Source organism: Triplophysa rosa, linkage group LG23 (genome assembly GCF_024868665.1).
Source record: "Triplophysa rosa linkage group LG23, Trosa_1v2, whole genome shotgun sequence".
Lineage (NCBI taxonomy): Eukaryota > Metazoa > Chordata > Actinopteri > Cypriniformes > Nemacheilidae > Triplophysa > Triplophysa rosa.
This window is the reverse complement of record NC_079912.1, coordinates 1706911-1720852: the sequence shown is the minus strand read 5'-3', so window position 1 is coordinate 1720852 and position 13942 is coordinate 1706911. Positions and strand designations below refer to the sequence as shown.

Below are 13942 nucleotides of genomic sequence, written 5' to 3'. Positions count from 1 at the left end.
CCTTTTTCGTCTTTTAATGTTCTATTTGCCTATTTAGAGCACTATCAATGGTGTAGCAGCGCCTACGTTTACATTAGTTTAGCGGGGAAGATCCCAGAGTTGCCAGATTTGCGTGAAAAAAATCTGCCAAATGGCCATTCAAAGCTTGCCGGAAAACCGCGAGCTTAGAAAAACTGAAATACTTGGCAACAGTAAAAGGTCCTGGCAGATCGCAAGCCAGATAAATTGCGCACACAGGAAACCCCGCTGCATAGAAACCATTTTCTACTTTTGGACCTTTTTATAAATGTAGTGGAGTAAAAAGTATGATATTTGTCTTTCAAATGTAGTGAAGTTAAAGTACAAGTACTCAGAAAAAATAATACTCAAGTGAAGTACAGATACTCAAAAAGTGTACTTAAGTACAGTACTCAGGTAAATTTACTTCGTTACTGTCCACCTCTGGTAATTTGCATGGCCATTAGGATTTGGAGGCAATGCTGCCTTGGCTATAAGGAAGACTAATAAATTTACATGTTGCTTTGACCTTTTCAGTTCTGATGACTGTCATTTCTCTGTCAGGATCTCCTTATTTTCTTTACCTTAGACTCAAAGCTATGCCAGCCATTTTGGCAGAGGTTTATTTACATGAAGCATGTTCATTTAGTTTGAAGCTGTACGGGATTCTCATTGTGTTCAAACCACAGAAACGTTCAGCATGTCGCGTGTTACTCTTAATAAAATCTTCTTGTGTTTCTCATGTGTGTTAACCCTGGCGCTTCAGAGAAGTCTGAGCATGTGATTTTGTGTTTTTTAGAGTCTCCGTTAACCCTGGCGGTTCAGGGGACTCTGAGCATTGAGGGGATTCATGTTCTTGTGCTAAACGGAGCTCATATGGATTTCCGGTCTAGAGACGGACTCACACCCCTGCATAAAGCAGTCAGAGCGCACAACCAATCTGCACTTCTGGTACAAATACACCAAGAGATGTACAAATGCAACTCAGTCTCGTAAAAACAGACATTAATAATGTCAGCCGAAAAAAGGCAAATGTTTTGTTTTCTTTGGTATAGCTTTCACTTATAAATGATTTTAAATAAGACCAGGAACCTGAATGAATATGGTCAACTTCTTAATGCTAAAAAGTTAGATTTTAAGACACTTTATAGTATGTGTTTGTAAATCTTTGTTTGTAAAGGTGCTGCTGTCTATGGGAGCGTCTCCAGATTACAGAGATCGCTGTGGTCTAACGCCGCTATACCACTCGGTGCTGACAGGGGGCGACACCTCCTGTTGTGAAACACTGCTGTACTATAGAGCACGACTGGGGGTCAGAGATGAAAACGGTTGGGACGAGTCGCACCAGGTGTGTGTGTGTCACATGTTATTTAATTTATTAACATCAAATCAAAAGTAGGCATTTTATAACTCAAAAATGCTGTTTTAGAGATATTGTTGCGAGTCTGATGTTTCATTGACGTTCAGACAACACGATCCCTTGTGTTTTGTTCGTTGTTCTGTTTGGCTGTTTAATTCTCATTCTAGATCAGTAGAGTCTCCATGCCTGTCTCTCACACTTTTATTTCTCCCATTCCTTCTCTCCAACTCGGTCTTTTCCTCACAGACCTTTATGATTCTGGAGCCAGAAAAAAACTACACGCACTTAGATGAGATATATATGAATGACACCATTTTAACTAAGTTGTTCAGGAAGTCACTCTCCATTTCTGTTTATCCTCTATGATCGAACTTTACATGTGCTCTTGTGTTACAGTAGTGATAACAAACCTCAGTCCTGAAGAGGGCGATAGTGTTTCCTTTAGATATTATAAATGTCAACATTTTAACCCACTTGTTCAGAAATTCACTTTCAACCCGTTTCTCTCCTGATGGTAGAAGTCCATCGAGCAAGACACTTTAAAGCCCATTACAGCAATCCTGAGAATACAACACATCCCTTACGAAAATTAACCATGTTTTTATGTGGTACAAGTGTAGTAACCATGTTTTTTTGGTGCATTGATTACTTTGGGCAAAAACCATGGTTTTACTACAGTAACCATCTTTTACTATTAGGGATGTAACGATTCACTCAGCTCACGATGCGATGCGAGTCACGATTCTGATCTCACGATGCGATTTATTCACAATTTACTCACGATTTATTTTTACAAAATGAGTTGAAACAAATTAGAAATGAACAACTTCCCTTGCATTATTTCTTAAATGCTTCATGTTTCTTTGTATAATAAAATTATGTTTTATTTCAAATAACAAAACTAAACTGCAATTTTATAACAAATTAATAATAGAAAAAGTCTCTTTAATATAAACAAACTAATACTGTCTGAGCTTTTCTTGGATTTTTTTGCATTTAAGAAATATCAGCATGTCCACGTTTAGATTTGCAGTGAAAATAGCGGGCCCTGCTGTTCAAAAAATGTATTGCGATTCAGTTCACACCTCAACCTATTTGAATCGTCACTCATTATAACCGATTTTCAACCGGCTCACGGTGAATCGTTACATCCCTATTTACTATGTTTTTTTTACGAAAAGCATGGTTTTCAAAACCATGGTTATTTGTGATAACCATCGTTTTACTACAGTAACCATGGTTTTTTGGTTTTAACTGTAGTAAAACCATGGTAAATTTTCGTAAGGGATATTTTATTACGTTATGAATCGTGTTCTTTACTCACGCTCTCTGACCTCATGTTTCTACACATCTCATATCTGCTGTTTCATTCTAATGCCTGAGGAGTTTATTTGTAAGCAGCTAGACTTTGGTCTTCCTTTAAGACTTTTTTATCAGGGCTTAAAAACGAAAAAAAAAATGTGTTCCTCTCCGAGCAGAATCAGTAATTTAACATTTCTGTTCTTGTGTTTCTTCTGAAATATTTCGTTCCAAAATCGGCGTGGGCTACTTACAAAAAATACTGATTAATAATGTTATTTTAGTTTGGCTTATGCCTTGTACAATTACAAAGCCTAAAAATACATTTTTGCTTTGTGTTTAAACTTTAAGTTTTTAAACAGGTTTTAACATACAGTAACGCTATTAAACATACCTCCGTACATGTGGTTGTTACTATTTAAAACAAAGTGTGTTGTGGGGTTGGCATTTACAGATGTCTTGCGTAATAATTTGCCATCAGAGTACGGTCATTTCAAAGTGCGTTCACGTTCTCTTTCACATAATTGTGTATTCTCGCGTAGCCAGACCTGGTCTGGAACTTATCGCCGCCTTCTTTGACCAAGGCTTGCCCAAGAAGCCATATGACTGACAGGTAAAGCAACCAATCACGTTTTGTTTTGTGCCGCGTCATGATGAGAGGCGTGGAAATGTCCCCGCAGTAACAGACCGGTGTAAATTCACGAACGTGTCAAAAGTTAACAGTATAACAAAATGATTATAAGTTCATGCCATGAACCTCGCATACTTTTAAGAATTAAGCGTTTAGTCGATCGTGCTGAATTCTTATAGCAACCGTTGTAAACACGACAGCTTACTTCTTAGTTTAGGCGGCTTCGTGTTGTTTCCAGGCGGACCGTTAAAGCACACGACACGCACTTCTCCCGGAAATCCTGTGAAATTCAACCAATCAGATGACGACTTTGAACGTGCTGAAGTGTTTCCAGAAAAGTGTGCCTTATGCATCAGACGTTTAGCCAATGGTCCGTGGGCGTGACGTCTGAGGCTTGAGACTAATAATTGTGTAGCCTACATAAACGAAGGACATATAAAACAGGGCCTTTGTACACCTGGTCACTTCATGCGTTCTCTGATCGGATAGCTTTAAGTCTTTTTATTTACACTTGGCCTTATAAGCTAAACGGATACGAATCATATATTCTATTCCTGTGCAAAATGCCAAAACATTATTCAGTATTAATTCATTCTTCAGTCTGCCGTGTACATGTACATGTATATGTATAAAAGAACACAGGAAAAACTCGCACTGGTTTCTCCTACTTGCCGAAGTGATGCGCTCCTGTGGTATCTGCCGACGAAAAGCAATCACGAGCTGTAATTTTACGCAAATTATAAACTGATTTCAAGCACTGAAATACAACCCTGTGCACAAGCGTAGCGACGAACTTCCGCTGTCGCCAGAAGTCGGCATGTCAGTTTCCGGTTTGCTCTCGCACCGCACAAAATGTCAGTGTTTACAAGATGTCTTCAAGATCTGCCAAATATAAGCATTAACGATGTACACCGCATCGTTGATGCCTGGTCCCCTGCCCCTGCACAAGCAAACGGGGACAAAGGATTTAAGCTCTATATATCGAGTTATATCCACATCTACGAGGATAAGTAGTTTCCATCTCCAAGTCTAGGCATCTCTAAAGTCCAAGTGAAATTAAATATTACAATGCCAATTTTTTCATGAAATATTGCAGCGTTTATTGTAAATCGTTTATCAATCGTGTGCCCTCATAATCTTGAGTTAAAATCTGAAAATGCACTTCCTTCCTGTAATGACTATCCATGTTAGACGGCTTGGGTGGAGCATCCGTTAACTCCTCCCCTTCAACTGTCAGTCTACTGCCAGTTCCGTTTCAAGATGCAATGGCTGTTTTTATACATCCAATCAAATCGCAGAGAAAGACGAAAGCCACACCCACTATTTTTCTCATTCGAAATTCCATTTCACTCGGAAATGCGTCAAAATACGGAAGTAAAAACGATCGCAACTTCCTCTTCACGGGGACTTTAAATGAACTCTATCAAAACACCCTGTCCATAGCCCACCCTATGTGTGTGTCTCTGTCTCTCTCCATAGATCAGACACGAAGAGGCGTTTGGAGAGGTTGAAGTTCACAGGTACCCATCTATCATGTCTCATCTCATCCATTGCCTGCTTGTTTGTCGTTTGCGTTTCTATTTCTATTTTCTCTTTCCGTCTTCTTCTCTAAAGCGGTTTATGTGCAAAAATAAAACAATCCATTTCCCTTTCCCCAATACGCTCACCACATCTCACCTGGCTGCTGTACGACACCCACAGTTCCTCAAGAGCCTGAAGATTATGAAACATCTTCTGAACTCAATCAGAGAGATTTGATTTTGTGTTTGCTAGTTTCGTGAACCGAATGAGCAGGAGATATTAAAGATATGTTAAAACCAGTGCCAAGAAAAGAAAACTAGAGCAGGTTGGCCGATGGCGGGCATATACAGTAGATAAAAATAAAGTTTAAGGTAACCAAAACATGTTAATGAATTTAACCCGGCAGGACAAAATAGACATTTCTGAACATTTGCTGCATGCTTTGCTTGAGTTACTGACTGTTTACTTTCTTCACCTTTGTTTTCTTCACTGCAGGCGTGCCAGCACGGTTTTGCCCAGCACTTAGAGCACCTCCTGTTCTATGGAGCAGACACCACATCCCAGGATGCATCAGGGAACACTGCCCTCCACATATGTGCTGTTTACAACAAGGTACTATCAAGGCCAAACTCACATTTGTGTCATTAGTATAATCTTGGGTGGGTCATTGTTTATCATGTCTACAGTTCTGCCTTGTTTAAAGTTTATTCGCAAGATCAAAGATGAGTCTGGGCTGTGACTTGTGAAACATACTGTTAAGAAATGTTTCCCAAATACTATTGATAACGGGCGTCTCTGTCCAATCAGGAGAGCTGCATGCGGGTTCTTCTTTACCGAGGAGCCAAAAAGGAGATAAAGAACAAACATGGTCAAACCCCTTTTCAGGTATCTATGAGTTATCTGTTTTAGCCAGAGTGATGTTTTGTCAGGCACGCGTATGTGCATATTTTATGCTATGTACATTTTTCATTGTATCCTAATTTTTGATGACTTGGTTGGTTGTTTTGGAATCTATATCACAAAGGCTGTCCTCATATTCTCAAATGACAGATTACTGTGTTGCAGAAAACCTTACATGGCTGTTGTTGCAGGTTGCTGTGATGTCTGGCAATTTTGAGCTTGGAGAAATCATCAAAAATCACAACGACATGGATGTTGGTAAGTGTGTTTCTCTGAAATGATGTTGTCAAATGCAGGTTTGGGAGAATGTCACTCAAGTACAGAAAGTAATCGGAATCTATTTGCCGTACCACCCTCAAAAACAAGTAAAATGTGTTTTTTTATAATGACAAAAAGAATATGAGACTCCATCATTCAATCTTTTTCTCCTTATCAGTTCCTTTTTTAGAAACCCCTAAATATTCTCCTCACTTCATGGATGGTGTCCCGAATCAAGCCATCACGGCCGGCCTTCAGCATCCCCACCCGCTGATGCGTGCCAAGAGCGAGAACATCGTGACAACAACCTCAGCGGACCCCGTGCTTCAGCCCACCCTCGCTTCCAATGTGCCACCTTCACAGGTACGATTCAAACCACCGCCGGACCACGAGCGAACATCGGCCACCAAATCAATCCTTTCCCTTTCTGTTCCTCGCAGACTCAACGCCGGGCCTCATTCGCTCTGAGGAGTTCTAGCAGTCCACGTGGAGCTCGCACCCGCTCTCCGTCACGCGGGAGAGAGGGAGGAGAAGTTGAGGAGAAGCCGCAGAAACAGCGAGGAAGGCAGGGGTGAGTAGCGACGTGTGAATCTTCTCGCCCGGGTGCCGTCGACAGGTTTTTTGTGGTGATGGTTTTTGGAAGCAGGTCCTGTTTGTTGGTTTTGTTGTCAGAGAGACAGGCTAGCGCTGCCAAGCTATGCACAACATGTTCATAATATAATGTGCTGTAAAAGTTTTCAAGGGCACTGCATAACAGTGTAGCTTCAAGTGTACATCAATTTACCACTTCACAGGGAAATTTACCCACAAGTCTTTGCGCACCACCGCAGTATGAAAACTTTGTCAAAGCATCCCATGTTTTAATTCAGCTAAATCTGTTGCTAGATAGTTGTGCGATATGTGACATTTCAATGCATTTGTCTTTTACGACGAAGAAATGCCCCCAGCTCACTGTGTAGGGATCTTGTAAATCAAACGCTGCTTATGATTATTGCCTAAGTTTTAAAACTACATGCACACGACAGTGTGACGGAAAAATGTCCCCACCTTTAGTTAGTTATTCTTTAACAGTGTGTTGGGTGTACATGTCACAGATCGTTTAAAACTGGGATACAAAGATCAATCAGTGCTAAAATAATCTCTTGTTCAGTCTCTTTAACCAGAGAAACTCCAGCTAACATATGGAGCAGAGAAACACTTTAGGGCATCGTAAATTATTAGGTGTTTTTTCCAAGATGCCTCCAGGCTTTAATTACGTTTTTTGTGCTCTTATTTATCCATTTTTGTATTTGTATCTATCATTTTTTTATGCTCGCAAATTCTTACGTGACAAAACAATGCGTTGCCCAAAAATTGTGTTCTTATTTCTGTTGCAATTAACGTAAATACTAAAAATGAATTTGTACTACAAAAATGTATAAGTGTATTTATTATTGAAATTATGGGTGTCACCGTAGCTAAAAACGAATGCATTTAATGTAGTAAGAATCTGACGAAATTACAGACAGAATTATGTCAAAATGCAAAGGCTATAAATAGGGACATGCACTTTGCTTTTGAGTTGAAATGTGACCTGGACACAGATGATATTCACCCACAGAATAAAAATTAGGGATGCATGATAAATGATCAGCCATATCGATAATAAAATTTTGGCCGATAAATAATTTCCTCTGGTCAAACTTCTTCAGCTGCACACTGCTCACAGTTAAAATCCAGTACAGTACAGTATCTTTCTGTCATGATCATTCACTTACTGCTATTAGCAAAACATTGTTGCTGTAGGAACAGTATGTAGATATTAATGAATGTGTAAATTCTAGAAAAACAAAAGCATATCTGCTGTCTGAATGCTTTCTGTCGTGAGACCTGTTAGACATTTCTGGGTTGATCTGGAAGAACATCTATAATTTGTTTATTAAATAAAAAAATAGACCGGGAAAGTTTAAAGGTTAAAGAATGGTTAACTAGTGTAAAGTAGGCTTGGTACATGATTTTCAGGGGGAAAAAGCGAACTAATGGTTACCTTGTTTTCTGCTCTGAATGTTTTCAAATAAAAGCAGTTGTCCACTTTTTGACTTTTGTTTCAGTCTTGGGGAAGTTTATATTAATATTTAGATTCTGTATATCGGCCAATATATCGGTTATCGGCTTCCAATGTTACAGAGTTATTGGCCAAAATGAACAAATCAGCGCATCCCTAATAAAAATGTATTTTATTGCATATTGTATGATTTGACTCACACTTACATTACATTGCATATACCCACAGCAGATGTAAATGAAAGCATTGTAAAGATAATCAAAGCCTGTTTTGACCCAAAAATGACAATTCTGTCATCATTTACTCACCTTCAAGTTGTTCCAAATCTGTATAAATGTCTTTGTTCTGATGAACACAGATTTAGAAGAATGCTTATAACCAAACAGATCTCGCCCCCCATTGACTCCCGTAGTAGAAAAAATTACTTTATCATTTATTTTGTTCTGTTGAACACAAAAGAAGACATTTCGAAGAATGTAGGACAGCAAACAGTTCTGGGGCACTTTTGACTGTCATTGTATTTTTTCCTACTATGCGAGTCAATGGGGGGAAAAACCTGTTTGGTTATAAGCATTCTTCCAAATATTCATCAGAACAAAGACATGTATACCGATTTAGAACAACTCGAGGGTGAGTAAATGATGACAGAATCCCTTTAACTGTGTATGCTGTATATAAATCTTACCTCTATCGTCGTATGTATTTGAAATGTTAAAAATGTCAGCACTGATTTGTGTTGCTTATCTTATGTTATATGTTACAGAAGCTGTGAGTCATCGTTTTGCACGTCGTGATTTGTTCTGTAAGGCTTCTGGCCAAAGCGTCACTGCCACACTGAGTTAATTCTCACTCATAAACCTCTCCAACAGATTCATCTTTATGCTGCGCTTCATTTATCAGATTCCATCTTCTTTCACCTGTTTTTTGTTTGTTTGTTCTGGCGTGGAGGCTTAGACACATGACCCGGCACAGTAAAAAGTGAATACGTCTTTTTATACCAAACCGAGCTATTTCTGCTCAATATGACCCTTATGAATTGCATCTGTACGAGTAGCGAATACCTTTTCTATGACCAATTCGAAAACCTTTTTTCGATTTTGGACATTTAGTTACATCCAGACAATATTCATGTTCTGTGAAGCTTTTAGGCCTAAGTTCTGAGTTCTTACGATCACATTCTTGAACCAAATCCTTGGACACTTCCCCCAAAAATGAAAACCATGCCAAGATTTGGCATTGGCACACATCATTTACTCACCCACACAGTTTTTTTATTCCTTGGCGCAGTTTGTAAAAGAGCCTTGGATGGGATGTCGCTTTCTGCCCTACATGTACATCATGACTCTGTGTTCACTACAGAGTGGTCGGAGGTCAGAGGAAGAGGCTGTACAGTGCTGTTCCAGGTCGCGTGTTTGTGGCGACACGTTCCCACTCAGCTCACGGCGAACGCGAGATCAACCTCAGCAAAGGAGACAAGGTCAAAGGTCAGAACATCTTTCTAAAGTCAGCATGAAAACATTGTTTTCCTAATGCGTGTTCTTTGTAATTTGGATATAAAAACACGCCTGACCTTGTTTTTAAGACAGTCTGATGTTACCCAAATGTCTATTAATGCTTGTTTTTGGCTCAACTCTTGTTTGTAGTTAACACAGTATTATAAAACATCTGACTTGAATATCTGATTGGACGAGGCATGCTTGAAACGCACATGCAGAAAAACGCACACTTGTGACGGCACTTTCTATATTAATGTGCCAAGCTGCTACATTGCTTGGCAACCGTACGCAGCCCACAGTTAGGATAATAAACTATATTGCTTGGCAGAACTGTTTATTTTGATGAAATTAATAATAAATGTAAGCGTTTGCTAGAGATTCGTGTCTTTTATGTTGTTGCTAAGAGGAGGTTTACTTGAGTATCATTTTGCTTTTATAAAACCACAAAAACAGCACTGTGACAAAAACTTACAACCACTGTAATGCTTAACCTTGTGACTTTAAATGTATGCTATTAATAATAAACATTGGAATAAATGTTATGGCAATAACAGCACAAACAGTAGGTTTAAAACAGAAGTGTTATTTGTAGAGATCACGAATTCGTCTTTTGGTTATTTCTTTTGTCTGTGTTAAAGATATTTGCCCGGTTTCACCGACAAGGTTTAAGCCTGTAGCATACTTCTTTTTTTTTGTTTGCGTGTACGCGTACAACCGAACACACAGCCTTGCAAAGTACACTCTGCTTTCGACACACGGGTTTTGACGCATGCACATCACGACATATTGCAATACCTCTCCGGGCCTACAGGGGTCAGGTTTTCTTATACTACCTTGAATCGATGCTCCCTGGACACGGTTGCCACCTGGTGGTTAAACTAATTACTGCAAGAAATGTAATGCGCATGCGCTACCTGCGCATACTTTGTACGCGAGCAGAGCCATTAGCTGCGTCTCTTTTCATAAGGCTGCGTCCTTGTGTCGTCCATAGGTATCATCCTCTAAAGGATGCGGTATACGGAGGATTCTCAACTTAGAATTAAAGGAGCCATCCTTTGTAGGACATACTGGCAGAAAAGGAAACAGGAAGTACCACGTTGCTATGACAACACATTGTACTCGCACACCTGTCACATTAATTAAAATGATTTCTACATGATTTAAGAGGTAAAAGTTGGTTACTTTCTACCCCAAACAATGCCAAGAGAGTTAAACAAATATACATTTTTGCCTTACTATTTCAAAACGTTTAAAAATCACTAAACACTTGTAAATCTATTTGCTACATATGCCTGCTAAGATTAAAAAAACGTGACACAAATTGTAAACTGTTAACATTTAAACACCATATATTTGATTGAATGTGCAGCTGTTGCCGTTTATTCAAATAACAGACGTTGGTCGACGCAAAGAATTGTGGGGCTGTGTCTCGTTTCGGAAGCCTGCGTCCTTAGTCCGGAGGTCTCATTTGAAGCCTGTTACGTCATCGAGGCTGTCTCGTTTCATAAAAGCAGGTAGGACACTCTGTAGGCACCCTTCTAATGCGACCTACTTTCACGAGAATTCGGAGGACACATGCGGTGTATCCTTAGTAGGGTTGGGAATCGAAAATCAATTCCAATTTGGAATCGGAATCGAAAGGCTAGGAATTGGATCGGAATCGAAAGGAATAGGAATCGGATACTTGAGATTAAAATTTGAATTCCTGTGTGCATATTTTCAGAAAAGTACATGCGTGATATCTCAATAAAAGCCCTTATGAAAATTATCGATATTTTTTTACTATAGTAAGCATAGTTTAGCTATAGAATTTGCATTAAAGCACAGGAATCACAAATTAACCATAGTTGCATTATAGTAACTGCAGTTTAACCTTGATGTAGTTCAACTATGATAATACAAATTGTAATAAATCAGAAAAGGTGTTTCTATGTGTAAATATACACAAAACGCTGCTCATAAATATATAAATATATTTTGCAAACAAGTCAATAAGCAGGCTAAATGACCATACAGGTTGATATCTAAATGTTTTACTTCAACTGTGGAATCGAAACTGGGAATCGATAAGAATCGAAATCGATAAGCAGAATTGGAATCGATAAAATTGAAACGATTTCCAACCCTAATCCTTAGTTGCTAGAGATAACCCACAATTCTTTGCGTTGGCGAACGTCTGTTAAAAAACATGTGTTGAATAAACGGCAGCAGCTGCATATTCAATCAAATATGTGGTGTTCGAGTGCAAAGTGCTGTCATAGCAACGTGGTACTTCCTGTCTCCTTTTCTGCCAGTATGTCCTACTAAGGATGTCTAGTTTAATTCTAAGTTGAGAATCCTCCGTATACCGCATCCTTTAGAGGATGATACCTCTGGAGGACACAAGGATGCAGCCTTACGAAACGAGACACAGCTTGGGTTATCTCTAGCAACGAAGGATACAGCTCATGTATCCTCCGAATTCCTGTCAAAGAAGGTCGCATTTGAAGGGTGCCTCCGGATAGTCCTACCTGCTTTTATGAAACGAGACAGCCTCGATGACGTAACAGGCTTCGAATGAGACCTCTGGAGGACGCAGCCATACGAATGAGAGACGGCCATTGAGAGAGAGAGTTATGCCAACGGAAGTCCAAAACGCTGGAGCGTCACGTGATTCATGGAGCCTTCAGATAGTTCCAGGTAGAGCTGTGACGATAACCGCATCACCGCAGTAATGAGATGCCGACCACGGTGTTGAGGTCATCACCACACAGTTTTTGTATTGTAGCGCACAGAAATGGATACCTAATGTTGATTTGGTGCACTAAGTGTTTTTTTCCATGCGCCGCTAGAAGTAACGTTATGGGTGACGGTAGTTTGGATCCCCGGAAAAAAAGGATGAGCAGTTTTAGTTCGTACGGGCGTGGATGTGTTTTACATTGCTCTTAGTTCCGAGTAACCTAAAAGTGAGTCAAAAAAGACTTTTGTCTGTCGTTCTTCAGACGCTTCAGTATTTTATTTATTTGCTGGTTAAAGTTACAAGAGTGCATATGGTGTGGGATATGAACTATAAACGCAATAATTAATTGTTAATCATAAATTACTGTCTTTAGTCCTATATGTTCAAGGGCTTCTGGGGAAAAAAACTGCTTCCCGCGCAAGGAAGAGGGACAGTCCATTAAACATATGGGGGATTTATTTTGTGTGTGTGTCTGATTATTTTTAATTAAATGCTAGGTTTCAGTACTTGTGATGTCTACAGATAATGTTCAATAAAATACACACAAACACCGGCATAAAAGACTAAAGCATAACGTAAACAGTTAGTTGCTTATAGCGATGCTTCTCTTTTGTGGTATAGGCTAGTATTTACAGTTGACAACATTATTCAAAAAATGGCCACGAATCTAGTGTCTAAGCCAAATGTTGTGTCGCCTATTTGGGCACATTTTGGTTTTGACAAGGGGCAGCCTGTAAATTGCCACTCCATCGAGCTGCTGGCAACATTGTCACTCCGTTAAGAGTAGGGTAGGGATGTGCATTTTCCAATCATTTCATATTCGGATATTTGAGCTCATAAAAACAAATATTCGTTTATTTAAATTAAGTTAATAAGGACGTATTTTTTTACGTTTTTATTTAGTCACAATTTCACATCAAGCCTACAATTATCTTTAAATATTCATAACGCATTAATATTATATCCTGTATATAGTTTTTTTAATGTTGAAAAATTAGCAACGTTGGAAAAAAGAAATAGAAAAATATATAAAAACTGCACTTAATCCTGCGCGGAATGGTATAATACAAAAAGAAAACATACAAAACAAACAAAATGTGTACTGAGAGTCTGTGATATACAGAGGTGGGTAGAGTAGCCAAAATCTTTACTCAAGCAAAAGTACAAGTAACTAGAGAAATTGTTACTCAAGTAAAAGTAAAAGCCACTATTTTAAAAACTACTTGAGTAAAAGTAAAAAAGTATGCAATGAAACTACTACTCGTAGCTAGTTACTTAGTTACTTTGTATCTGATTATATAGGCCTACTACATAAAATGAATATTAACGCCAATATTTTAATATTACATTTTAATCAATATTTTTAATTATCATAAGCAGATCTTTGCAATATACATACAGAGACTAAGGAATAAACAAACACAGAAGAGACAAGCATTTCTGTAAATTTCATCTAGTCCTGATGTCAATGTAGTTTACACAACTTATTTAGAATAACAGACCATGTCAAACTAAAGCATGAACTAAACTCAGAGCATTTCCTAAGATGATCTAGAACATCTGCAGTGCTCTCTTAAATGAAATACCAGAGGTGGACGAAGTACACATCTTCCTTACTTGAGTGAAAGTACAGATACTACTGGTCAAATATTACTCCACTACAAGTAAAAGTTGTAAAGACAGATTCTTACTTGAGTAAAAGTACAGAAGTACGTGC

The 13942-nt window shown here is 38.8% G+C and overlaps 1 protein-coding gene across 3 annotated transcripts in view; it reads left to right on the top strand.

Moving 5' to 3' along the window:
• Positions 1-13942, top strand: part of LOC130546690 (SH3 and multiple ankyrin repeat domains protein 1) — a 70069-nt gene that overhangs the window by 20583 nt on the left and 35544 nt on the right. The window contains exons 6-13 of one of the 3 annotated variants that reach the window (XM_057322058.1): positions 797-948; positions 1178-1345; positions 5304-5420; positions 5616-5693; positions 5900-5966; positions 6145-6329; positions 6407-6537; positions 9370-9494. In XM_057322058.1, the coding sequence (XP_057178041.1) occupies positions 797-948; positions 1178-1345; positions 5304-5420; positions 5616-5693; positions 5900-5966; positions 6145-6329; positions 6407-6537; positions 9370-9494 (1023 nt within the window). Of the gene's footprint in view, positions 1-796; positions 949-1177; positions 1346-4766; positions 4808-5303; positions 5421-5615; positions 5694-5873; positions 5967-6144; positions 6330-6406; positions 6538-9369; positions 9495-13942 lie in introns of those variants that run through there. The other 2 variants (XM_057322059.1, XM_057322060.1) reach the window with 2 other exon arrangements.